Here is a 27,943-nt window from a genome sequence, read left to right on the forward strand (position 1 = left end):
GATGGGCTATGACATGGGGTCAGGTGGGCTATGATGCTGGGACATGTGGTATGTGACCTCAGAAAAGAGGAGGCTCCATGGTGACGTTTGGAAAGTAACAGGAGATGATGGGATTAACCATACTAAACAAAAGTTATCTATAGTGACAATATAGGGCCAAAATGGTTATCTAAAGTGACACCCGACCTACACAATGGTGTTGGTCTCCGGGTTGGTCTTGGTCTTTGTCTTCTTCCTATCTTGGCTGGCACAGTCTTTTGTAAGATGTATAGCTTGGAATGTCTGGCAGGATGCACATAGAGATAAGCTTGATTGCTTTGTGGAAATGTCCGGATTGCATGCTGAGTCTGAAGATGCAGGAAGATGCCTGCTGATGCCGTCAGCCCTTGTAATGGCTTCCAGGAGGAGGGCTGAAAAACACATCGCTGGACATCTCATGGCGTGGCCGTGTGATCTCTTGTCCTGCGGAGCCGGGGACTTGCGCACGATCGCAGGCTGGAAGTCCTCTTGCTGGGTTTGGGTCCTGCCTGGAACCCTGCCTGGAACCCAGGTAACCCACATAGGCCTAGTAGCAAACTGGTAACATGGCCTATGCCCGCGTGTAGATGTGTGCAAGTTGGAACTCCAGGCGTCCCGGCACCCATGCCAGAAATCACGATGTCCATACAAGTATGAGGGAAGGAGCGCTGGCTCACCCATCACCCAGAGCTTATTGCCCGGGCAACAATGCTTGAATTCTGAGGGAAAAGGAAAGGTGGATCTGAAATGGTGTGTTCATGTTTAAAGATTTGTGCACACCTCTTATGAATGATTCCCCCCTCCCCAATCTAGATGGGAAGAGGCAACTTTCTGACAAATTCCAAGCTTTAGGAGGTGTGAATGTTTTTCAGTATAATCTCTAAATCCAACAGCAAATGAGACTGTAAAGTTGGGGTAGGAAGTTGAAAAGAATCCGTGTGGAGGTGGGATCCTGGTCATCTTTCCTAGCCTGTTTCCTGTCACGGAATAGGGTTGCCGGGTCCAATTTAAGAAATATCTGGGGACTTTGAGGGTGGAGCCAGAAGCAAAGCTGTGACAAGCACAACTGAACTCCAAAGGGAGTTCTGGCCATCCCATTTAAAGGGACCACACACCTTTTAAATGCCTTCCCTCCACTGGAAACAAAGAAGGATAGGGGCACCTTCTTTTGGGGCTCATAGAATTGGACCTCCTGGTCCAATCCTTTTGAAATTTGGAAGGTGTTTTGAGGAGAGGCATCAGACACTATGCTGCAAATTTGGTGCCTCCATCTCAAAAAACAGCTCCTCCAGAGCCCCAGACACCTGCAGATCAATGCTCTACTGTACCCTATGGAAATTAGTCTCCATAGGGAATAATAGAGTGCCCAGAAGACATTTACCCCTACCTGGGGGCTTTCTGATGACCCTGAAGTGGGGGGAGGGTCTCCAAGCTGGGGGGATCCCCTGCCCCCACCTGAGGATTCCAAACAAAACACAACCAAAAGGTTATGATGAAAAAATTGCTAATATTTGCAACAAATATACAATACATAAAAAGAACAAGTCCCTTGATGAAAAAGTCCCGGAATGTCAGTGTCTTGAATCCAGACGGACTTCATGCCAATTCTGGTAGATGCAAAGGCATTCAATTCTCACACATAGATTAAGTTGGAATTCCCTGGAGCAGGTTGTCGACTTCTGCCACACCTGTTTCAATTCTTTGTCGACACGGGATATTTCACAATAAGAGAATGCCAAGTTATCAAACAACAACACGTTATAAAATTAGAGTCAAAACACCACAGTGCTATGCATACTTACCTACAAAACACACTTTGCAATATCCCAACAATATACATAGGGACCAAACAGTCTCCACAAGATGCTCTCTCAGTGAGGGCACTCGCTCCTGAACGGCTCAAGACAAGCGCACATCCAGAGTGCAAGCATATAAAACCGTAATTACAAGTCCCTTTGTTCAGTAATAAAGCACCCATACAATTACAAGTAGAATGCAAAGGCAGAGAAAACAAACCCCAAGCCTTTTTAAAAAACAAGACAAATGAATACAATTATTAAGACTATTTGGAGAAACAGAATTTAATTTGTAAATCCACCTACATTCTTCCTGAAGTAATTTAACATGAGTGTTTTCTGTATTGTCACGCATTTCATGCTTATATAAGACCAGGAATTTAAAACTTTCAAAGGAATGCTTTTTCTCCCAAAAATGGCTGGCAAGAGGAGCATCAAAATGTTCTTAATTCTACTGCAGTGCTCCAAAATCCTAATCCTAGTGGTACTTCCCACATACCATAAACCACACTCACAACAAATCCCGTATACGACACAACACGTTGCACGTGAGGAAACATGATTAAGCTTAATATTGGGACTCTCCCTATAGGGTCTAAACTCCGCCACCTCCATTGCTTGGGTACACACTAGACAATGCTGACATGCATTATGCCCTGTAAAGTTAGAATCTGACTGCCTCGATGGTTGCATGCCTGAGTGTACCAAAATGTCCTTTACGTTCTCCTGAAACCAATATAAGGTGGTATACTACTACATCCCGATATATCACTTACCAAATGCCAATGTTGTTTGATGATTTTCTGGATCTTGGTGGTCAAAGGTATATACACAAACCACAAGCTAAGTGACTTGTTTCAGATACCGGTCGTTTCTGAAAGAGTGGCTTCCTATTCACTCTCGCGGGTCTATATTGCGCCAACGTTACCACCCGTCCAGGGTAACCCCTCTGAAAAATCCTTGAGATAAGGCCACGCTGTCCCTTTCAAAATCCAAATGTTCCGTGCTGTTACGGCGAAGTCTAAGAAATTGTCCATATGGTAAATTCTCCCGGAGATGAATGAGGTGGAATGACATAAAATGAAAGAAGGAAGCCCTATCAATGCTTTTTCTATAATTATGGACCCTGGATGGATGGTAGCGTCGGCGCAATATTTGTTGTGAGTGTGGTTTATGGTATGTGAGAAATACCACTAGACAATTAGAATTTGTATTTTGGAGCACTGCAGTAGAATTAAGAACATTTTGATGCTCCTCTTGCCAGCCATTTCTGCCCCTCTGAGGAATATTATGTGTGTTCCAAAGCATTGTGGAACGCACTGGTTCCTAACCTTCTTGGTAGGGTGACTCGTAAGCAGGCCTCAGATTCAGTGGGAGCTCACTGGAGTGCAGCTCCTGAACCTTTCTGATAGTTCCTCCTCCTTCTTCTGAAAGTTCCACCTCCTTGTCCACTAAATAGTATGTGCAGCTGCATCACAATCCCAGAATGAGCTCCACCACCTATTTTTCTAAAAAATGACTGCTGCTCATAAGTCCAAATTTACTTGGTATGGTGACCCACCCAGGGGTTTTGGCAGCCAAGATGAAGGAGAAGAAGACATTGGATTTATATTCCTCCCTCTACTCAAGAGTCTCAGAGCGTCTCACAATCTCCTTTATCTCCCTCCCCCACAACAGACACCCTGTGAGGTAGATGAAGATATTGAATTTATATCCCGCCCTCCACTCCGAAGAGTCTCAGAGCGGCTCACAATCTCCTTTCCCTTCCCCCCCCACAATAGACACCCTGTGAGGTAGATGAAGATATTGGATTTATATCCTGCCCTCCACTCCGAAGAGTCTCAGAGCGGCTCACAATCTCCTTTACCTTCCTCCCCCACAACAGACACCCTGTGAGGTGGGTGGGACTGGAGAGGGCTCTCACAGCAGCTGCCCTTTCAAGGACAACCTTTGCCAGAGCTATGGCTGACCCAAGGCCATTCCAGCAGGTGCAAGTGGAGGAGTGGGGAATCAAACCCGGTTCTCCCAGATAAGAGTCCGCATGCTTCACCACTACACCAAACTGGCTCTCTACGCTCAGGCATGCAACAATCGAGGCAGTCAGATTCTAACTTTACAGGGCATCATGCATGTCGGCATTGTCTAATGTATACCCTTTCCTAGAAGCTGTAGCGAAAGAACAAGGTGAGCTGTTGGGAAGCATAAAACATGGGAAATCAATTGCCCCACCATCCCCAAAATAAAGAAGTCACGCAACGTTGGGTTCAGCTGGGGTTTATTTATCTCTACACCAAACTATGAACTCATTGCCTGCTTAGCCCAACTTTCTATTTTCTAGAGCGGCGAACTAGACATTGTTGAGAAACCCACAAACATCTGTACAAAGGATGCAGCTGCCCCCAAGCGATTGGCATTGCATTTTCCCCTCCTTCCAATCTGTGAGCCCCAGGTTCAGATCTCCCCTCTGTCCTAGAAGCTTGCTGGGTGACCTTGTGCCAATCACGTGGCCTACTTCACAGGATCCTCATTGACTATAAGCAGGGGTCGTTTTGTAGAAAAAGCGGTGGCGGAGCTCATCCAGGGATTGTTATGCAGCTGCCCCTATTCTTCCATGGACAACATAAGTGGGGAGGAGGTGGGGGAACCCTCAGAAAGGTTCAAGAGCTGTGCTCCTGTGAGCTCCCACTGAATCCAAGGCTTGCCTTTGAGCCACTCACAGTCTCCCAAGCTTACCGAATTCTCAGGGCTCGTGTGGGGATAAAAGGGAAAGGAGAGGTGCATGTATACCGCTTGGAGTTCCTTGCAGAAACAGATGTGGACGCTTTTATTTACACACGCTGGAAGGAAAGGAAACAAAAACACAGTGCCTTCCTTTGAAATCAAGTGCTGCAAGGCATCTGTCTCGTCAGTTGAACCTATAGCACATGATCAGGGGAGGGGAAGAAGCACCATGAAACTTTAGAAAGCCATCCTACTATAGCCATAATTCTTCTGTGTTTTGTATAGAGTAGAGCAAAGGTGTCAAACTTATTTGTTATGTGGGCCGGATCTGACATAAATGAAACCTTGTTGGGCCGGGCCATTTAGGGTTTGGCTGAGCCCATGTATTTAAAATTAGATAGCAGAGATATAAACTTTTTAAAGGACACAGACAAACACAATTAAATATATATTTTTTAAAAAACTTAAAACATGCTTAAAATGTTAGCACTCGTTGGTCTTAAAGGTGCTTTCTTTGTATTTCTCCCATGGGATCCATGGAACTAGGCAAAGGAAGCTCTGGCTCTTTCCTATAAGAGAAACGAGTAACAGCTGACAGGTGACATAAGCCTATAGAGGAATGTTGCGAAAAGTAGATTGCACCTGTTTGAGATTGAGATAGCATCTCAGAAAAGGAGGGAGAGGAAGATGGAGAAAGGAAGGCGTCTGAGAGAAGGGAAATGGGCAGAGAAGATAGTTGCGTCTGGCCAGGAGCTGAAGAGGTAGAGAAGAGTGACCTGCACACGTTACACTCCAATGAACCAGCTGAATTTATGTAACGTTTTCTCATCTCTCATGACGCAAATGGCAGTTGGTGGAAGAATATGGAAACATTTACATGCTGTGGCTGGGACCGATACCTGTAGTTGTGCTGTCTGGCTATGAAGCAGTGAAAGAAGGGCTGATAAACCACGCAGAAGACTTTGCTGATCGTCCAGCGACCCCTTTCCTAGAAGCTGTAGCGAAAGAACAAGGTGAGCTGTTGGGGAGCATAAAACACGGGAAATCAATTGCCCCACCGTCCCCAAAGTAAAGAAGTCACGCAACGCTGGGTTCAGCTGGGGTTTATTTATCAAAATGATCTGAGCCGTATTGACATTCAGCCCTCAGCAGTGTTCCCTCTAAGCGGAGTTAGCGTGAGCTAGCGCACAGATTTTTAGCCTTTCCGCTCACACGTTTTTGCCTTTGCCCAGGAAAAATGGCCCCAGAGCACACTGATTTATGCAGGAGCTCACCACTTTAATGCCAGCGGCTCACAACTTTAACGTCAGTAGCTCACAAAGTAGAATTTTTGCTCACAAGACTCTGCCGCTTAGAGGGAACCTTGGCCCTCAGTACCTACCCACTGGGCTGTGAGATGGATGCCTGCGTTGATTACCTGGGTAATAATCAGGCCTCAGATTCAGTGGGAGCTCACAGGAGCACAATTTAGGGTTGCCAAGCCCAATTCATGAAATGTCTGAGGGCTTTGGGGGTGGATCCAGGAGACACTGGAGCAAGGGTGTGACTAGCATCGTTGAACTCCAAGGGAGTTCCGGCCATTACATTTAAAGGGACCGCACACCTTTTTAAATGCCTTCCTCCCATAGGAAATAATGAAGGATAGGGGCACCTTCTTTTGGGGCTCATAGAATTGGACCCCCTGCAGCGCCGGGGCAGATAGTATGAAATCGGACGGAAGCCCCGCTGAGAAGAGGAGCATGAGAGCAGCATAAGGAGAGTGGGAAATCGGTCAGTGTGTGTGCTTGGGACTGCCTTGCCGGAACACCTGGGAAAGTGCCGGGTGGAGTCCAGAAGCTGCAGCTCGGTCTCAGCAGAGGCAACAGCTCTGGATTGTTGGTGTCTAACATTCGTGCCGATGGCTGTGAAGATGATGCCAAAAGGAGTTCAAGTCATTGTTCCATGGGGGAGAAACTGGAAAATTACGTTTGTGCAGGCAAAGGGATTTTTTTTTTTTTAATATCTCATCATTTTAACTCATTTTTGCTCCAGCAGAAAATGGTGGTGGTGGTGGGGGGGTGATCTTACAGCATTTGCTGAAAAAGACCCTGAAAACTCTGTCTCAGGCATCTCAAAATGCTACGTGTTGGAGCAGCTGCTGTTAAATTGGGTCTGCAGCAGTTACTGTGATTTGTTGAAGCATTATAGGTGTTGCCAAGTCCAATTCAAGAAATATCTGGGGACTTTGGGGGTGGAGCCAGGAGACATTGGGGCGGAGCCATGAACAAGGCTGTGACAAGCATAAATGATCTCCAAGGGAGTTCTGGTCATCACATTTAAAGTGACAGCACACCTTTTTAAATGTCTTCGTTCCATAGGAAATCATGAAGGATAGGGGCACCTTCTTTTGGGACTCATAAAATTGGACCCCCTGGTCCAATCATTTTGAAACTTGGGGGGTACTTTGGGGAGAGACAATAGAAACTATACTGAAAATTTGGTGCCTCTACCTCAAAAAACAGCTCCCCCAGAGCCTCTGAAACCTCTAGATCAATTCCCCATTATACCCTATGAGAATCAATCTCCACATAGGGAATAATGAAGTGCTCAGCAGATGTTCTCCCCACCCCTCCCCATTTCTGGCGACTCTGAAGTGAGTCATGAGTTGCAGGCAGTACATGTCAAAAGCAAAAGCCTACTCACGAGTTGCAGCCAACTTCTTCTAAGTAACACAGACACCCCATCCCAAGAAGAAGCCTTTCCAATCGGAGACTGAAGCCTCCGGAGGTGGAAAGGCACATGGTCCTCTGGGGGCGGGGCTTCTCCCACTGGCCAGCTGACTGGGGGCGGGAAGGAGCCTGGGAAAGCGGAAGAACCCCCGCTGGGATTTGGGGATTGGCAAGCCTAATAGGTGCTTTCTCATGGTAGAGATCTTAATCGACCACAGCGGGGATCCAATGGCACCTTTATGACCAACAAAGTTTTATTCAAAATGTGAGTTTTCACGTGCGTGCACACTTTCTCACTTTGTTCTATTGCTTCAGACCAACATGGTTGCCTTCCTTGATTATTTATGGGTACACACAGGCAACAAAAGATGCTCAGCCATCTTTGTGTGCAGATTAGGATCTTCAAGAGAACTTTTACAAAAGATAAACAGACACAAATGGACCTGGTCAGTATCAGAGACATACCACTGAGAGCCAATTTGGTGTAGTGGTTAAGTGCGTGGACTCTTATCTGGGAGAACTGGGTTTAATTCCCCACTCCTTCACTTGCACCTGCTGGAATGGCCTTGGGTCAGCCATAGCTCTCACAGAGTTTTCCTTGAAAGGGTAGCTTCTGGGAGAGCTCTCTCAGCACCACCGACCGCACAGGGTGTCTGTTTTGGGGGAGGAAGGTAAAGGAGATTGCGAGCCGCTCTGAGACTCTGAGACTCAGAGTGAAGGGCGGGGTATAAGTTGAATATCTCCTTCTTCTTGTACCAGACAGGGATCGATTCTGTATTAGCATTTCAGTTGTATGGTTTTTAGAGAAGGGGTAGCTTTTCAATACATAGGCAAAGGTAATCAGTTTGTTGTCTTCTTGGCTGACAATGTAAACTCTTTCTTGAACAGTATTTTCTTTCCATACTAATTTCTCATTGTTTCTGCATGGCTTTAGGTATTATATTGTCAAATGGCCACACCTGGAAGCAACAGAGGAAGTTCGGGCTGGTCACCATGCGGAAACTGGGACTGGGGAAGAAAGGCATGGAGCACCAAATAGAAGAGGAGGCCCATCAGCTTGCTGAGTCTTTTGCACGCGCAAAGGGTATGTGATGTCACGAACTGGGCTGGCCAATGGTTGCTGTAGGCCATTTTTTAATTTCTCACCGAAGTTTGGATTACTTTACTTATACGCTGGATCATGTCCTGACCTGGTCTAGCCCAGCCTAGACCAATCTCATCACATCTCAGAAGTTAAGCAGGGTCAGTCCTTGCTAGTATTTAGATGGGAGACCTCCAAGGAATACCAGGGTTGTGACGCAGACGCAGGAAACGGCAGACCCCCTCTGAACATCACTTGCCTTGAAAACCCTATGTTGTTGCCATAAATCAGCACCACCACACTGAGCATAAGAACATAAGAGAAGCCATGTTGGATCAGGCTAATGGCCCATCCAGTCCAACACTCTGTCACAGAAGAACATAAGAGAAGCCATGTTGGATCAGGCCAGTGGCCCACCCAGTCCAACACTCTGTGTCACAGAAGAACATAAGAGAAGCCATGTTGGATCAGGCTAATGGCCCACCCAGTCAAACACTCTGTGTCACAGAAGAACCTAAGAGAAGCCATGTTGGATCAGGCCAATGGCCCCTCCAGTCCAGCACTCTGTGTCACATAAGAACCTAAGAGAAGCTGTGTTGGATCAGGCCAATGGCCCCTCCAGTCCAACACTCTGGGTCACATAAGAACCTAAGAGAAGCCATGTTGGATCAGGCCAATGGCCCATCCAGTCTAACACTCTATGTAACACAGTAGCCAAAAAACCCAGATGCCATCAGGAAGTCCAGCGTGGCCAGAACACTAGAAGCCCTCACACTGTTGGCTTTCCCAAGCACCAAGAATACAGAGCATCACTGCCCCGGACAGAGAGTTCCAACAATATGTTGTGGCTAATAGCCACTGATAGACTTCTGCTCCATATGTTTATTTAATCCCCTCTTGAAGCTGGCTATGCTTGCAGCTGCCACCACCTCCTGTGGCAGTGAATTCCATGTGTTAATCACCATGTGTTAATCCCATTTGTTAATCACTGGACCATAGATAACCAGTAACTTAGAAGTTATCTTATTAATTGTAAGCTGGACTCTACTGGAAAGAAGTTCTTCTGGACATAACGGGGTGGGGAACAGGTGGGCAGGCAAGGTATCTCCAATGAGGTGTAGTGGATGAGACGGACTCTAATCTGGAGAACCAGGTTTGATTCTCAACTTGATGCCTACTGGGTGACCTTGGGCCAGTCACAGCTCTCAGAGCTCTCTCAGCCCCGCCTAACTCACAAGATGACTGTTGTGGGGAGAGGAAGGAAAGGTCATTGTAAGCCACTTTGAAACTCCTTAAAGGTAAAGGTAGTCCCCTGCGCAAGCACCAGTCGTTTCCGACATTTATTTATTTATTTTCACTTTATAGCCCATGCTTTCTCAAATGGACTCTGGGCGGGTAACAACGATCAATAATACAAAATTAAAATCAAATACATATAATATAACAATATACAATCTAAAAGCAATATAACAATCTAGAAACAAACTCCAATTCTGCAGTTGGTGATATCAGTTGTCTCCACTCCTTCCGTACATCCCGCAGCTGGTGGTCAACAGAGTTATATCATCACTCTGGGGTGACGTCCCATCCTGATGTTTTCATGGCAGACTTTTTACGGGGTGGTTTGCCACTGCCTTCCCCAGTCATCTACCCTTTCCCCCCAGCAAGCTGGGTACTCATTGTACCGACCTCGGAAGGATGGAAGGCTGAGTCAACCTCGAGCCAGCTACCTGAAAACCCAGCTTCCACCGGGGATCGAACTCAGGTCGTGAGCAGAGCTTAGGACTGCAGTACTGCAGCTTTAACCCTCTGCGCCACGGGGCTTAGTCTAAAACTTGTATACAAAAAAAGCCTCCTTCTGCAGCAGTATCTTAGAGACATCTGTTACATTATAACAATGACCTTTATAAGCATACAGAACAGTGCATTCTATCTCATAAAAACTGTGCCTGAATTCAGTGCAATGAGCCGCAGTTGGGGCTTCCTGTACCCCCATTTTTATGCGCTATATGTTCCAAAAAATGAACCCGCATGCTTCTCATACTGGACCCAATGTAGAATTCGTTGCACTGGTAGATGCTGAGCTGATATAATTTAGGACGCCATCTGGTGGTGTCGGGGGGGATGTGTGTGTGTGTGGCATAGGCAAACGATTTCTGCTAATGAGGTCCGGCACCTCTTTTTCTACAAAATGACCCCCGTCTAAATATATAACCATGTCTAAGATTTCAAACTCTTACCAAACTCCGCTATGAAGTTCCCTCTGGGTATTCACAGAAGGGGATAACATATTAATATTTTGCAATCATCTTTATTTGCAGGGCAGCCATGGGACCCAGCAGCGGCTATCACTAATTCTGTTACCAATGTGATCTGCGCTGTGGCTTTTGGATGCCGGTTCTCTGCTGAAGATAAAGAATTCCTCAAGTTGGTGGAAGCCGTTGACTGTATCTCAAAATTTCCATCTTCCAATTTTCATACTGCAAGTCATTTTCTTTTGTTGTCCTATTAGGTCAGGCAGGTGTTTGTGTGTGTAAACTGCCAGCTTGGTGTATGCACTCTAATCTGGGAGAACCAGGTTTGATTCCCCACTCCTCCACATGCAGATGCTGTTGTGACCTTAAGTCCGTCATAGTTCTCTCAGAGCTGTTCTTTCAAGAGCAATTCTCTTAGGACTCTCTCAGTCCCACCTATCTCAGCCCCACCTACCTGGCTGTTCCGCCAGGTTTTTGGTTGAGGCAACCAGGTATCCAGAAGGATCCCAGCCCCCCCCCCCCCTCCGATGCTGCTAACACCACTGATACAGTAAGTATGATACTTAAATAGTATGTAGCCCAGTCCGCAAAGCTGAAGATAAACTGAGTCTAGCTGGAAACCCTGTGTTTTAATGATGTTATGTTCTTTTTACTGAATTGAATTGCTATTTATATTGATTGTTTTTATATGTTTATTTTATGTTTTTATCTGCCCTAAGCCCACTCGCAGGGAGGGCGGAATATAAATTCCAATAATAAATATATAATAATAAATAAATGATGCTGATGTAGGAACTCAAAATCATTTCTGGTTCGTACATCAGCATCTGTGTGCATCGACTGTTACTGAGCCATCTCATTTGGCATTCATCTTTTCTGTAGCTGTATGAAATTGCCCCACGGCTCTTGAACTGTCTCCCAGGACCTCACAGGAAGGCACTTGCCTCTGCTGATATTATACATTCCTTTGCAAGGAAGGAGATAGAAAAACATAAGGAGAATCAGTCTGCCCATGATCCACAAGATTTCATTGATTTCTATCTATGTCAGATGAGGAAAGTAAGTATCCACCTTTTGTGTGAAATCAGATACACTCTATAAAAATGTCAATGTATGAAAGTAAATGCAAATGTATTGTTTGAAACCTGTATACCTGTTTTGCTGGATGAGCTCTGGGTTTAGCAGACTGAAAGATGCTCTCCTCTCTGGCCACTGTTAAACAAAGAGGAGGTCTCCTAATTAGCTGAAGAATTAGCTTTAAGGAGACAGAGCAAGAGGGGATAATTGAGGGGATAACTGGGATTCTCCACCTATGTATATGGAGATTTTTCCTTTAGGAGAAAAAGAAACCAGGCAGATGTTCAACCCGAAAGGTTTTCATTAAGACAAAGAGAAACATAACACACACACAAGAGCTCACTAAGAGGAAGCACAGGGAAGAGAGAGGAAAAATTGATTTAGGGAAGGGCTATAATTACAATTCTTGGAGAGGTCCACAACAGCAGCAAAATGACCAGCGTTTCATGAAGAGAAGAGAGCCCAGCAAAGTGGGTGTGTGTGTGGAAGATCCAACACACCTATATACATTTTCATCAAGGGACCATGCACAAAGATACATTGGGTCCCACAGGATTTTTTTTTTTATAACTCAAGTTTTATTATAGACTCATTACAATTACTACCTGTTCCAACAGGTAGGTGTACCATAATAACAAATCAAAAACAACACAATTTAAAGATATCTCAAGTGTTACCATTCCCCACCACTTAATATATATATATTTATGTCTATTTATATTTTCTATATTTTTATAGCAGAGGAATAATGAAGCTTAACAATGCTAATTTCCCTAACAGCTTTTTAAAAACTTAGTGCCACAGGCATTCAATATAACTTCTTATCTTCCTTCTTCTTCTATATCTTGATTATTTCTTCTACTCTCAAAAAAAAAATCCATAAAGAATAAATTCTAACAATATATCTCAGTCCCTGGAGACCTTAAAGTTTAAGGTCAAAAAGAAACTCTTTCTTCTTCACCTGGACTGAATTAAACAAGGAGGGAAATTACCCAGGTGCTCTCACCAGCTGTCCCCATCCAGCTCTTAATTCTGAAAGAAAAATCAATAATTATAAATTATAAGTTTCTTCAGCTTTTCCCTTTTCTTGTTGCTTCAATTTCTTTTAAATAGAGTCCATATTTTCTTTCAGATTAACATAAACTTCCTCAGTACATACACGGGTTGTCCTTGGAGGGATGAGAGGAGAGCATTCCTTTCTCTTATTAACTCTTGATGTGGGAGAGGAGGGAGTTAACTTGGGTAATAGTATCTCACCCGAGGCTGCGTCATATGCTGTAAACGAAGTGGAGCCTTTTTGGACACATAGTTTGCCTGGTTGTAGCCATTTATATTTAATTTTTAAGTCCCGCAATTTGGCAGTTGTGTCCTTAAGGTCTCTTCTGATTCTTAAAAATTCAGGAGGGAGATCCGGAAAGACCTGAATCTTTAACCCCTGGTAGTCCAAGCCTCCTCTCTCCCTAGCCTCTGCAAAGACTCTTTGCCTCATTCGATAATCCTTAAACTGCACCACAATATCTCTGGTATAAGACAAATTGTCTTCACATACCTTGCCTACACGATATGCTTTTAGGATGAGTGGAAGAACCTCGACCTCCAGGTGGATTACTTCAGCAAGCCAATTTGCCATGAATATATATAAGTCCATTTCTGCTTCCACATCCGATTTAAAGCCTCTAAATTTTAGGCACAGCTCCCAGCTACGAAAGTCCACTGTTAAAACCCGTTCCCTCGTCCATACATCTGATGTTATCTCTTGAGCTTTTTTTAACGCTTGTTGTGCCATTTGGGTTGCTTGCTTACAAGAATTCTCTAATTCATCCAGACGCTGACACATTGGTTGAAGCATAGAAGTTATGTCCTCTCGTATTTCTTGTCTTAGTTTAGACATTGCCTGAAACAATACATTCACCATGAGAGGACTTTCTGCAGGTGGTTCCTCACATCTCTCCAAGCTTGCGTGGGAGGTGGAAGGCAGTTCCAAGAAATTAGTTAGAGGCTGAAAGCTTTTTTCCTTCTGTTTGGTCTTTTTCACCCCTTTCGGAGGCATCTTTCAAAAGTTCAAAAATATAATTTAAAGGGGTAAAAAATGATATAACTTTGGAGCCAGCTGGGAGAGCGTTAGGCAAAGGCTCCTGACTGGATATTGGTCAAAGCCACTCCCACGGGTCCCACAGGATTAATAAATGGAATGTTCCATATGTTTTGAATATTTTGTTTACTGATGGATTTCATTACTGTTTCAGTAATGTTATCCATTACTGATGGATAACATTTCTATTGAACAATATTTGATTTGCATTGATATCTCTGCTCCTCAACCTTTTGTCAGTGTTCATTTTGGATTACAAAACTTCCTTGGACCCATGGGTCAAACTGAAGGCTCAGGGAAGTTTCTAATAGAATGTGGCTTTAGGTATCATTGCGACTGGTCTGAGACTTCCATCGCTACATTTTGTAGAGCTTTATAACCATGTCTGCCAAGTCAGAAGGCTGAGAATTTTTACTCTTTTGAATTTTCAACTGCAGAACAAGAATGACCCCAAGTCTACTTATAATGAAAACAACCTGACTCAGTGTATTTTTGACCTCTTCGTCGCAGGATCAGAAACAACAGCCTTGACACTGCAATGGGCATTGCTCTTAATGGCAAATCACCCAGACATCCAAGGTAAGAGACACTCTTGTGTTGAATCAAGAAATGCCCCTGGGCCCCTGCCCAATTTTTCTTATTATTTTTAGTAATTCTTTGCAGTTTTCATATTGAGTAGCTCATTGCCAGCACAATCCTACTCATTAGTTTGTTTCTTTTCATATCTAATGTGTGCTGCTGCATTGTGCAGATAAAGGTAAAGGTGGTCCCTTGTGCAAGCACTGAGTTGTTACTGGCCCATGGGGTGACGTCACACATCATGATGGTTTCTTGGCAGACTTTTTACGGGGTGGTTTGCCATTGTCATCTTCGCTTTCCCCGCAGCAAGCTGGGGACTCATTTGACCGACTGGATGGAAGGCTGAGTCAACCTTAAGCCGGCTATTTGAACCCACCTTCCACCGGGATTGAACTCAGGTTGTGAGCAGAGCTTGGACTGCAGTACTGCGGCTTTACCACTCTGCAACACGGGGTCCGTAGATTGCATGATGTCTACTTTAATGTTTCAGGATGCTGACCCAAGCCTAAAGCTTAATGTATTTTGAACATGCGATTGGTTTCACCGAATCGTTAGCATTATAAAGGCAGATGCAGCGGGGTTGCCAACATTGGGAAGGGAAATGCTTGGAGATTTGGGGTTGGAGCCCAGGGTTTTGGGAGCAGAGGGACCTCGGGGGGGGGTATGCTGTCAGACAGTTTACCCTCCAAAGCAACCATTTTCTCCAAGGGAACTGATCTCTTGTTGGGAGATCAATCTTGATTTCAGAAGATTACAAGGCTGCACCTAGAGGTTGACGACCCTAAAATGCGGTCTCCATGCTAAAAATGCATTTCTTTATATTTTCCCAGAGAAAGTCCATAAGGAAATTGAAGATGTTTTGGGTTCCTCTAGTTCATTCAGCTATCAACGTTGGAAGAAGCTGCCCTATACCAATGCTGTGATTCACGAGATCATGCGTTCCCAATATATCTTTTTATTTGGCGTCCCCAGAGAATGTACAAAGGATGTGAACTTATTTGGTTTTCTCATTCCAAAGGTACAGGGAATTCTTATGGTTGCACTTCTGGAGCCTAAAACTGATATCTGCGAGAAGTTGCACTTCGTAAGATGTATAATGCCTTCCTGCGCAGCGGTTTTTGAGGGCTACAAGCCTGACCCCTGTTCCAGAAATGATATCAAATAATACAGGGATTATCGTGTTAACTAGGGATGGACATGAATCACATTTTTGTGGTTTGTTTCAATTAATCATTTGTGGTGATATTAACTGGAAGGTTGGCTCACAAACCAAACCAGTTCACATTGGTTCATGACCCTTGCTTTCTGCTCCCCACCGCTCAGCTGCTTTTCAATGGGAGCAGAAAGGAAAGGAAAGGAAAGGAAAGGAAAGGAAAGGAAAGGAAAGGAAAGGAAAGGAAAGGAAAGGAAAGGAAAGGAAAGGAAAGGAAAGGAAAGGAAAGGAAAGGAAAGGAAAGGAAAGGAAAGGTCCCCTGTACGAGCACCAGTGATTTCCGACTCTGGGGTGACGTTGCTTTCACGTTTTCATGGCAGACTTTTTACAGGGTGGTTTGCCATTGCCTTCCCTAGTCTTTTACGCTTTCCCCCCAGCAAGCTGGGTACTCATTTTACCGACCTCAGAAGGATGGAAGGCTGAGTCAACCTTGGGCCGGCTACCTGAACCAGCTTCTGCTGGAATCAAACTCAGGTTGTGAGCAGAGAGTTCAGATCACGGTACTGCAGTACTGCTGCTCCATGCCACGGGGTTGCAGAAGCCATTTAAATCCTTGTTTTCCGCTCTTCACAAACTCCCACAAAGCTCCATGAACTACCACGGACCTCCATGAAAGTTCATGGAGGCTCTACAGTTCATAAACCACAAACTGCCCAAAATTTGTCATGAACTTTCATTTGTGAACCAGTAGTTCATGAATCATGCCTATTTTTTGTGTCGACCCCAGTTTAGCTGCCCCCATCTCTGTTGAACTATGTGTGATAGTTCCTTTCAATTTGATTCAAAAACAAATCTAACGATCGGATGACCACGAGTACCCAAAGTGTTCACACATTCAGCATGTGTTTCTTAAAAAAAGCTTTTCCAACATAAATGCTACAATACAAAGGGGTGGTAGCATTTTACAAAGCTCTCCTAACATTGAGATCTTCTGGTTTCTTGACTGAGGCAAAGTTGCAAACCAGACTCAAGAAGAAAACCCAGAATTAAAATAAGGTATAACGTTTTGCTTTGTAAGGGTGAGTTGATGGATTCATGCTTAGAAATCGACGCTTCATTGTTGGAAGAAGCTGGGATTCCTGAGATCCAATAGAACAAAGTCGGAGTCAAGCAGCACCTTTGAGACCAACAAAGTTTTACTCAGAATCTAAGCTTTCATGTGCTCTTCAACGGACGAGGAATCAGGCACAGTGGCCAGAGCTACATATAACTGGTAGGCAGTGGTTTAGAATGCAAAATGGTACAAATTTAAGATCCAGTTTTGCATTCTAAACCACTGCCTACCAGCTATATGTAGCTCTGTTCACTGTACCTAATTCCTTTTCTGATGAAGTGTGCTTAGAGGACATGAAAGCTTACATTCTGAATAAAACTTGGTTGGTCTCTAAGGTGAAACTTGACTCCTTCTTTGTTCTGCTGCTTCAGACCGACATGGCTGCCCTCTTGGATCTATCCTGAGATCCAAAAGACTGAAACATGTATACATGGGAAAGAGCCATGTCCAGTCTAGGGATTCCAGGAGGGTTCCAGGAGGGCCTTGGCCTGAAGCTGTAATGGGGCTTCGGATTTTCAGAAATATGTATCAGAGCCAGTTTGGTGTAGTGGTTAAGTGCATGGACTCTTATCTGGGAGAACCGGGTTTGATTCCCCACTCCTCCCTTTGCAGCTGCTGGAGTGATTAACATGTGGAATCACCAAAGGGTGATTAACATGTGGAATTCACTGCCACAGGAGGTGGTGGCGGCTACAAGCATAGCCAGCTTCAAGAGGGGGTTAGATAAAAATATGGAGCAGAGGTCCATCAGTGGCTATTAGCCACAATGTGTGTGTGTCTGTGTGTGTATATAAAATATAAATTTTTGGCCACTGTGTGATACAGAGTGTTGGACTGGATGGGCCATTGGCCTGATCCAACAGGGCTTCTCTTATGTTCTTCTGTGACACAGAGTGTTGGACTGGAGGGGCCACTGGCCTGATCCAACAGGGCTTCTCTTATGTTCTTATGTGACACAGAGTGTTGGACTGGATGGACCATTGGCCTGATCCAACATGGCTTCTCTTATGTTCTTATGGAGTGACTCTGGGTCAGTCATAACTCTGTCTTCTTATGGAGAATCTTTCCCTGTATAATCATTGTGGGCTTTGGCTACTGATGAATGTTTGTGGTGCTTCCCATATAAACACAAGTTCTTGCAAGTAAGACTGTAAGCTCCTTGGAGTCTGGTTTGGCCCCATTCCAAAAGTGATAACGATTATTTAGATTGTAAACTCTTTGGAGTCCGGTTTGGTCCCACTTCAAAGTGATAGGAATCCGGATTCAATCTGTTCAACCTCAATTTATTCAACCTCAATCTGGATTCAATCTGTTCAACCTCGGACCGGAGGAAGATTTGAAATGGTGTATACGATCGGCCTACCGTAGTCCATACTTTACATTTGGGATTTGTATGTTGTTTATATATTTGTAAACAAATGATTGGCAACTACTAAATTGTTTCTTGTCGTTCCTCGAGCAGTGTATTTCTGATCTGAGGTCTCCCACTCTAGCAAGAAACCTTCTGTTAACAGTCCTCCAACCACCACTACTACTCAGTAGACCATAGCAGTAAAATAAGGGAAAGAACAGGTATTTTTTTGTAGCAGGAACTCCTTTGCATATTAGACCACACACCCCCTGATGTAGCCAATCCTTCAAGAGCTTACAGGGCTTTTAGTACAGGGCCTACTATAAGCTCCAGGAAGATTGGCTACATCAGGGGTGTATGGCCTAATATGCAAAGGAGTTCCTGCTACAAAAAAAGCCCTGGGAAGATCCCTGCCATATCAAATCCGGTAGTGATAATCACAGAACTCTAGTGTTCAGTGAGAACTTTATGGGTTTATCTTCAGGTTTCCCCTGAATCCTAGAGCAGCACAACCACTTCCAGGTTCAACCCAGAAATGATACCATGCCCTCAATGTGATAGCACCAACCATCTCTCCAAGGATGCGAGCTGCAGGCTGGAAACAGTAGGGGACAGAAAATATTAGTACCAGGGGTACTAATATTCTAGCAGGAGCTCCTTTGCATATTAGGCCAAACACCCCTGATGTAGCCAATCCTCCAAGAGCTTACAAAAAAGAGCTTTGTAAGCTCTTGGAGGATTGGCTACATCAGGGGTGTGTGGCCTAATATGCAAAGGCGCTCCTATTAGAATCCCACCCCTGATTTATACTGAGACAGTGACTGACAAAATTTTAAAGCTGCTGTCTGAGCCAACGCTTTCATCTTTGCAGGAGGCTACTGTTTTTCCAGATCTCCGCTCCGTTCTTCTTGATCCTAAGCAATGGGAGAAACCTCAGGAGTTCAACCCTAATCATTTTTTGGACAAGGATGGAAAATTTGTGGACAGAGAAGCGTTTCTTCCATTCGGTGCAGGTAAAGGCAGAACCCAGAGCTTTGGCTCCATGCTAATATCACCGATGCAGTTGTGACAGAAAAGAAACAGAACAAGCCTCTCAATGAAGAACAGATCATCTTCGAGAAGAAGCAAGAAGACAAAGTAGAAACATGCTTCCTTGTGCATACTGGTAGTGGTGGAACGTGCCATCCAATCACCAATAGGGGGTTCAAGGCAAGAGACATTCAGAGGTAGTTTGCCATTGCCTGCACTACATAGCAACCCTGGACTTCTTTGATGGTCCATCCAGCTACGAACTTGGGCTGATCCTGCTTAGCTTCTCAGATCTGAGGAGATTAGGCTAGCTTGGGCCATCCATGGGGTTGCCAGGTCCAACGAAAGGAATATCTCCGTACTTTGGGGGGAAGCCAGGAGCAAGGTTGTGACAACCACAGTGGAAACAGAGATTCTATAATAGTATTTACTTGTGTCATATATCCAGAACAAGTCTAGAGCAATATTTAGGAATATCTCTGGACAAGAGTGAAACAATCTGATATAGGAAAGCTAACTAACAGCCCGGGACCACCTCTCCTGGTATACCCCCAGAAAAGCGTTATGCTCAGGAGATAACTTCTTGGTGGTCCTCGGCCTGAGAGATATCTCAGGGCCGTTACTGAATTGTTACCTTTTGGCAGAGCCTGCAAGATGGAGCTATTCCGCCAGGCTTTCGGTTGAGGCAGCAGGCGTCCGAGACTTATCAGCTGGCCCTATGAATGAATGAATGAATGAACTTTTTATTATGGACATAGACCAATATAAAAACTATAACACATCATGTAAAAACCCTCCTAAACTACATAAAATACAATAAAATACATAAAACCTTTCCGCACCTATACAGGTCGGGGATAACTAAAATATAATTTAACCAATTTTAAAATCCAGAATCAGTTCAAATTAATATAAAATCCTTTAAATCAGAATATATAAAATCGTTTATAACCTAAAATTCAAACAGAGCATACAAAACCTACACTTTCTTGTTTCTTGGTATGGAACTTCACAAGGTAAGGGCAGAATTTAGCTATCTGTCTAGAGATAGATGGACTTGCATCCACCAAAAGTTTCTCCAAATACGCCCTGTCCGCATCTGCTATTGGTTTGACTACAAACAGGGAAACAAACCTGTCCCTATATGCTTGGTGGAATGCGCATCGAAAAAACATATGAGTCATCGACTCCACCTCTCCCGTAGCACAAGAACAGCGTCGATCTTCGTACGGAACTTTTTTATATTTCCCTTCTAACACTTGTGAGGGCATGGCTGCGCATTGAGCCAATGTAAAGGCTCTTCTGTGAGCTGATACCTCCAAATAAGAAAAGTACTTGGCCATCCTCATAACATATTTGGTCTCAGTAGACGCCAAAAAAGAAGGGTCCTGTTCTAGATCCCTTTGTCTCTCTATATCACAGATTCTTTGTTTGATAATACTTTTTGCTTTGGCATTACTCTGCGTCAAGAGGTTTTCAAGTGAGAATCCTATACTTTCCAAATTGCTTTCAACCAATTGCAGCCACCTTGGCCTATAGAGGTCTTGAATTATTAAAGAGGCCTTTTTTGTTTGTATAGATTCTTAGCCATTGGTATGCCGAAGATAACATAATTCTGGCCTCAGTTCTCATTTGCCCAGTTTCTAGTCACAAAAGGGCATTTGGCACACCTGGCGGGAGCTGCAAGATGTTACGGAGAAATTTAGATTGCACTTTCTCAAGAGCCTGTAATTTTTTAGCCGAAATGCCCAGGTTAATACCATAGAGCAGTTGTGTTAAAACTTTATATTGGAACAGTTTCAGTGCTGCCGGAACATAAAAGCCCCCCTTAGAATGAAAAAATCTCAGGATAGCGTACGTTGTTTTCTCAGCTTTCTCCACCCTCATATTACAATGTTCAGTATAGGCGCCTGTATCCTGAATTACCATTCCCAAGTAAGTACATTTTGTTACTTGTTCTATTTTCTCCCCTTCCATAGTCCAATACCTCTTCTTGGCTTTTTTACCAAATGCCATCACTTTTGTTTTTTCAAAATTTATTACCAAACGTTCTTTTTCACAATACTTAACAAAGCTGTCTAATGCCCTCCGCAACCCAATAGGTGTTCTAGATAACAGTACCACGTCATCTGCATATAGCAGTACTGAAAGGTGGCGAAGAGCCAGCTTTGGGGGGTGTAATTTAATATCAGTCATATGTTCCACCATATCACTGATGTAATAATTAAATAAGATGGGGGCCAAAAGACAACCCTGTCTTACACCCTTCTTGATTTTTATTGGTTCTGTGAGTAATCCTTGCGTATTGCATCTCACCCTAAGAAATGATTCTTCATGGAGGCCACGAATAAGAAATAGGAGCCTTTTATCAATATTGGAAGCCGCTAGTTCTTGCCACAATCGTTGCCTTGAGATGGAATCAAATGCTGCCTTTAAATCAATAAAAGCCGCGTATAGAGCGGTTGTACCTTTGCCAGAGTACTTCTCAATTAGCTGTTGCAATATCAGGCAATGCTCAGTTGTCGACCTTTCTTTCCTAAATCCAGCCTGTTCCAAGGGGATAATTTCTTCTTGTTCCATCCATATTTCTAGTTTTTTTCTAAAAGATGTCTTGTATAAATCTTACTTATAATATTTAAAAGACTTATGGGCCTACAATTGGTGGGATTATTTCAATTGCCCTTCTTAAAAATAGGGACAACTATAGCTGTTCCCCACTGCTTTGAAATTCGACCTGTTTGATCAACATAAGTAAAAAAAGATGCCAGAAACTGTGCCCACCAATTTACATTCTCTTTAAGCACCTCAGCTGGTATGCCGTCTATACCTGGGGCTTTCCTATTTTCCAGTTGCATTATATGGGCTTTTATTTCTTGCGTACTAACTGGTGGCCACTGAGGGAGGTTCTCTATGTTACCTGAAAAAGGGGGTTGAACATTGTCATCATATAAATTCTGAAAGAAAGCAGTCCATGTTTCCACCGGGATATACATGACCAGGGAAAAGGTTGTCTTAAATCCCCCAATCTTTGTTAGTTTCCAAAAAAACGCAAAGTTTTTTAGTTTAACAGCCTGTATAAGTTCCTCCCATAGTTTCCTAGTATATTCTTTCTTCTCCCTTTGAATAATGTCTTTATAGGTTTTTTTATGACTCACTAAGGCATTTTGTGTCTCTACCCTTTTTTCTATGCTACTTCTCATCGCAAGGTAATATGAAGCATTTTTTGCTTGAACACATTCAGAATCAAACCAAGGTTTGGTTTTCCTATGATGCTGATGTAATCTATTCCCTATTGGTACAGTCATAATAGAGTAAATCTCCTGAATTATATCTTGGTAAACTATTAGCAGGTCTTGGTTTTTCTCTAAAGCTGTAAACACTGACACGTGCTTCAACAAATTTTCTGGAGTTAAGATTTCTTTCACTTTTTTATCCAGTTCCCCACCCCACCGTACTCTTCTCCCCCTAATTCCTATCCTTGTTGTATAACGTGCCTCTTTTTGGTTAGTATTTAATGGGAGCGCTATCTGCAGACATAGAGGGAGATGGTCACTCTCCAAGTATGGGAATACTTGGAAATTTTTAATCAGAGGTAATAGAGAATTGCATACCAGCATATAATCAATAGTGCTCATTCTATTCCCAGACATAAAAGTGTATTCGCCTGGATAATCGCCATAGAATGCCTCATTTAAAATATGAAGCTCTCTTCTACCTGCTAATTTAGCTAAACATAGGCCAGCAAAGTTTGCCTTACAATCTTTAGAATCTCGTGTGAAGGGGAGTCCATTCTGGCCTTGCTCCTGCTCATCTAGTAGGGAATTATATTTGTTTAGTAAAAAGGCATCATTCATTCCCATACGGGCATTAAAATCCCCTGCCACTAAAATTTGAGCTTCCAGATGTTCCAGGGCAAGATTTATTATAAATTGGTCTAGTAATGCCCAATTTTCTTCTATAGATGACTGTTTTGTTAGAGGTGGGATGTATACATTTATGATAATCAGGCTTCCCCTGTCCCATCTCACCAATAGAGCCATAGCTAAACGGGACAGCGAGGGTTTCAACATGCATTGAACTTTAAGGGCATTAGAAATAAAGATACCCAGGCCTCCCCTTAACCTCCCTGGGCCCTTTCCTGGAACTGCCGGTACATTATAGGAGGAATAACCATCCAACCAAAGAGTTTCTGCCATCCACGTTTCCTGCAATATAATAATATCAAAATCTCTCTGAAAAAAAGGAACCTCTATGTACGAATGGATACATCTTAGCCATCCCACCACATTCCATGACAAAATGTCAATAGGTTTGTTAGTGATACCCATATCTTGCATTGAGGACAGTCATGAGCGTTTTCCTCCATCAGGAGCATGGGTGACATCCCTTATTTCACATATTTCGGGATCGTCAGCTGCAACAATCAGGTTGGAATTATGCTTTCCTTAGTTAATTATTACAGTTGGTTCCAGTGGGAAATAATGTGTCTCCTCTGCAGAGTGGATCCCTTCACCTTCACTTTTCCTCAGCTCACAGGCCTTAGTACTTCCCTCTATTTCCATTTCCCTGCAATCCGTAGAAACTCTGAGGCCCTTCAGGGTAGATGTTAGTTGTTCAAAATGGTTTATCAAGGACTCTTGCTCACAGTCTTGTAACAACATAAATTTTGTAAGCAGTTGTTTCTTGAGTTCTTCCTCTGGCCAACTGGCATCCAGATTTTTCTGACCGATCCCAATATCTCCTGATGGGGGTACCTCTTTGTCTAAGTTAGTCGGGGCAATAATGGGCTTCAGCGCAGATTCCATCAATGGAGGGGGTAAATTGGAAGGAGTTGGTTGATCTAAAATTAATACATAGTTGGTAGGTTTCAGTTCTGCCACCAGCGACTGCTTTTTCTTAGCGCCAACATCTTTTGTTTTTGAAACTATTTTCCAAGTTGTAGAATTATTAAAATGTCTTTGTAGTCTGATCCCTAGCGCCACATATCTGTTGGCATGAGCAAACAAGTACGAGGGAATTTTGTTTATATTAAAATGAAGTAAAAAGCATTCAAATCGTATGGGACCTGGCAGTCTTTCCAATTGTATGAGGTCAACCAAAGGGGGAGCTATCCCAAGTAAGTTGGCTAGATGTCCTTTTGCCTTCCATTTGGGGCTCCAATCAATTAATCTCCCATGCAATGGGAAAATATTTATAACAATGCTTTTTGGATTGTATACCAGTGAAAATAAGTTTTCTTTAACATCCTTTCGTTTCTTTAATGTCATAGTAGCTTTAGTCCCAGTACCTATTGGACCTCTTAGACCTCCTTTCTTAGCAGCATCTGCTTTATTCCCCTCCTGTGCCTGTTCTTTATTTTCTTTTGCATATTCTCCACCCCTCTCCTTTAGCAGGGATACTATTTCTCGTAAGTAAGTAAAAATTGTCTGCAAGGCTTCTGCCACCAGGGTTGTTTGCTGTGCAAGCAACTCCAGCCAATCCTCATGTGTATTTAATTGTTTATCACTTAGTTGGCAAGGGATATTATCATTCTGGGCTTCATTACGGTTACAAGAGGACTGGCCCACAGGATAAGCTTCTCCTCCCTCTTCTTCTCCCAGTACTCTCAGGACTTCAAATCTGTTTTGTAATTTAATTGGTGCAAAAAAGGCCTCCAACTTGGATTGCTTAGGTTGCTTGTGTGTTGGAGATACATTCTCTCCTTCAAAGGGATATGGTCTTTTCTTCTGCCCCATTTATTACCCAAAGAGAATTGAAGCTCCTCTAATTTCCTTGCAAATCTTCCACATTCACTTCTGCCACTTTAAATCCTGCACTTAAGTCCTGTAGTTTCTATAGTATGTGCTTTTAGTAGAATAGCTTATAATGCTCTTTTGACACACCCCATACAACTTCAAATGCTGTCCGGGAATTACTTTCATTAGAAACTTTTTTTTATCTCCGTGCCTTGTTGACTCAGCAGACCCCTGCTAATAATTACTGACTCAAGCAGGCTCCGGCTACGATTCTTTTCCCATTAACATTCCTTCTCGTTATTTGGAACACTGCCTGGACACCCAATAGCTCAATTAGCTCAGTTAGCCGGCAAACTTGAGTCTCAGCCAGTCCATGAGTAGCAGATAAGCAGTTTTTAACAAGAAAAGTTATTTAGCACCTTTTAAGTTTGTAATCTTCAAAGCTCGAAACAAGCTGCGGCGGCGGCCCTCCTGCCTCACCCCGGAAGTCGCTGGCCCTATGCTGTGATGCCGCCTGCTGAAATACTGGTTTTATACTCTCTGATGTCTGAGACTTTCAGTATATTATGATGTGCCCAACTGAGCCGCCAAATTGTATTGTTCACTTTTATTGGTTTTTAATGGTTGTTTTACTGTTTTTAAAATGTCATTCTCCATATCTGGGAAAGGGCAGAATATAAATTATCTAAATAAATAAAATCTGACTGTCCTCAGGTAGGGCTTTTTCTGCTGTTTTTGAGGCGAGGGCAGCCTAAAAGTCAAATTTAATAAGTAAATAAATAGATGCATGGGTTTTCTGAAGCATGTGCCTATATCTGAAATCAGGCCTTACCAGAGTCATCTGGTAGACTACAGTAGACTACTGTAATGCCCTCTACATGGGGCTACCCTTGACTCTGACTCGGAGACTGCAGAATGCGGCAGCGCAGCTGTTAATGGGGCTCCCGAGATGGGAGCACATTCAACCAGTGCTGAAAGAGCTGCACTGCCTGCTTATTGTGTTCTGAGTCTGTTTCAAAGTGCTGGTATTGACCTTTAAAGCCCTGTATGGCCGAGGACCTGTCTATCTAAGGGACCACCTTTCCCCATATGTTCCCCAGAGAGCACTGCATTTGGGAACTCAAAATCTGTTGTCCATCCCCGGACCAATGGAAGCCAGACTGGACTTTATACGGGCCAGGGCCTTCTCAGTGGCAGCACCAATGCTGTGGAATACACTCCCTGAGGCCATAAGAGCCCTCTGGGATCCCTCCCAATTCTGCAGGGCTTGTAAAACCGAACTTTTCAAACTGGCCTATAACAACTGGGGGAGAAGGCTGCCGCCTTTATGTTACTGGGCAATTTCACCAGAAGGACCACCAACAGATAAATTGTATACTCTGTATAGCACCAATACTTCATTTTAAATTATAATTGTTTGTCCTGTTGTTTTATACCTGAAATTGAGATGTTGGCTTTATTATGATTAGGGTTTGTAGAATTTTTCGGGCTCAAGTGCCGTGTTCTACTGGAGAAAGTTTTTCTTCCAGACGTTTCGTTCTTGGCTGCGGAGAACATCCTCAGTGACGTTGCAGCCGGAGCAGGCGCTCTGACCTTCTTGGCTGCTGTGCATTGAGTGAGGCCAGGGCTGCTGGAGAGCTGCTATTTCTAGGCTGGAGGAGGTGTGGTGAAAGGGCAATTGGTTTGTGGATGTGCCCATTGTTTGGTGGGGCTTCCTGGAAGGGTAATGATAAGGAAACTGGCTGTTGAATGTGACCATTGTTCTGTGTTAATTGCTGGGAGGGTAGGAAGGGGTGTGAAGATAAGGAAGATGGTTGTTGACTGTGCTGATTGTTCTGTGGAATGTACTGGTTGTTCTGTGAATTTCTGCAATTTATAGTCTGTAGGGTGTTTTGCAGAGCTGGATACCAAGTTTGGTTTATTATGATTGTTAGCCACTCTGAGTCTGTTTGGAATGGGCGGGATATAAATCAAAAGTAAATAAATAAATAAGTATTTGACAGGGGTGTCAAACTCATTTGTTATGAGGGGCAGATCTTACATAAATGAGACCATGTCAGGACAAGCCATGTGTGTTATAAAATGTAATGCCAGATAGTGGAGATAGTGGAGCAGGGCCTTTTTTGTAGAAGAAACCCAACAGGAATTTATTAGCATATTAGGTCACATCTCCTGATGGCACCATTGTTTCACACAGGGCTCTTTTGTAGAAACATCCCAGCAGGAACTTATTTGCATACTAGGCCACACCCCCTGAAACGCGCTTGCAATATTGTGGTCAGTATCAAAGCAAGCTCTCCCTCCTCTCCAAGAGAGGAGCCTCAGCCAATGGAGAAAACAGAGACTTTACTCTGCAGCTCCTGTGCAATTGAGAAATCCTGGCAAAGCAAGCTGTGATGCAGAAGGAAGCAAGAAAGAGGGACATGGAAGCAGACTTGCTTGCAGGCTTGATAGGAGCCATCCGGGGACCTGACCTGGCCCGCAGGCCACAAGTTTAACACCTCTGCTCTAAAACATGAGCTTTGAAATAGAGTAGTCACATAAAGTGTCTGAAAAGCAGACATGGTGAAACCCCTCCCAGAGACAAACATTTGACTACCATTGAAGTGATGGAATTAAGCGTGGCTTTACTCTTGTGCTGCTTTTTTTGGCCTTTTGTTGTGCCCCCCCCTCAAAAAAATAGGAAGTTAAGCAGCTAGGTCAGGGGTGACTGATGGTAGCTCTCCAGATGTTTTTGCCTACAACTCCCATCAGCCCCAGCCATTGGCCATGCTGGCTGGGGCTGATGGGAGTTGTAGGCAAAAAAAAAAAAAATCTGGAGAGCTACCATTGGCACCCCTGAGCTAGGCAATGCTATTTAGTGTGGAGGGAATTATTATCGTGGCAACACAAGTTTCTGATGAGTTACTTTAAAGGGTAGAGGGGAGTCTTCGCCTGTCAACTCATGCTGTCTTACTAAACTCCAAACTAGATGTTCACCTGGGTGATGCGTTCTAGACAATACCTGGAATTATATTCCTTTTCTGTTGCTTTTCCTTTGCAGGGGCTCGTGTCTGCCTGGGAGAACAGCTGGCGAGAATTGAGATTTTCATCTTCTTTACCACACTGCTGCGGGTGTTCACCTTCCAACTGCCAGAAGGAGTAAAGGAGCTGAGCACAGACCCTATTATTGGGATAACATGTCCTCCCCGACCTTATAAACTCTGTGCTGTGCCACGCTGCAGTGCCTCATAA

General features: G+C 43.8%; 1 protein-coding gene across 1 annotated transcript; it reads left to right on the forward strand.

The window, feature by feature from the left end:
* The first annotated feature begins 5,388 nt into the window (after positions 1 to 5,388).
* On the forward strand, positions 5,389 to 27,943 carry LOC132574459 (cytochrome P450 2J2-like). The gene is made up of 8 exons (XM_060242814.1): positions 5,389 to 5,548; positions 8,178 to 8,327; positions 10,646 to 10,806; positions 11,462 to 11,638; positions 14,186 to 14,327; positions 15,158 to 15,345; positions 18,817 to 18,958; positions 27,753 to 27,943. The coding sequence occupies exons 1-8, from the start codon at positions 5,413 to 5,415 to the stop codon at positions 27,941 to 27,943; spliced, it is 1,287 nt and encodes a 428-aa protein (XP_060098797.1). The 5' UTR covers positions 5,389 to 5,412.

Source organism: Heteronotia binoei, chromosome 6 (assembly GCF_032191835.1).
Source record: "Heteronotia binoei isolate CCM8104 ecotype False Entrance Well chromosome 6, APGP_CSIRO_Hbin_v1, whole genome shotgun sequence".
NCBI classification, from domain to species: Eukaryota; Metazoa; Chordata; class Lepidosauria; order Squamata; family Gekkonidae; genus Heteronotia; species Heteronotia binoei.

Bases quoted from the DNA above. Each gene is read 5' to 3' on its own strand.
- LOC132574459 (XM_060242814.1), top strand. From the start codon at position 5,413: ATGCTGTGGCTGGGACCGATACCTGTAGTTGTGCTGTCTGGCTATGAA. The intron at 5,549-8,177 runs GTGAGCTGTTGG...GCATGGCTTTAG, and splicing joins AGCTGTAGCGAAAGAACAAG to GTATTATATTGTCAAATGGC. The intron at 10,807-11,461 runs GCAAGTCATTTT...TCTTTTCTGTAG, and splicing joins CATCTTCCAATTTTCATACT to CTGTATGAAATTGCCCCACG.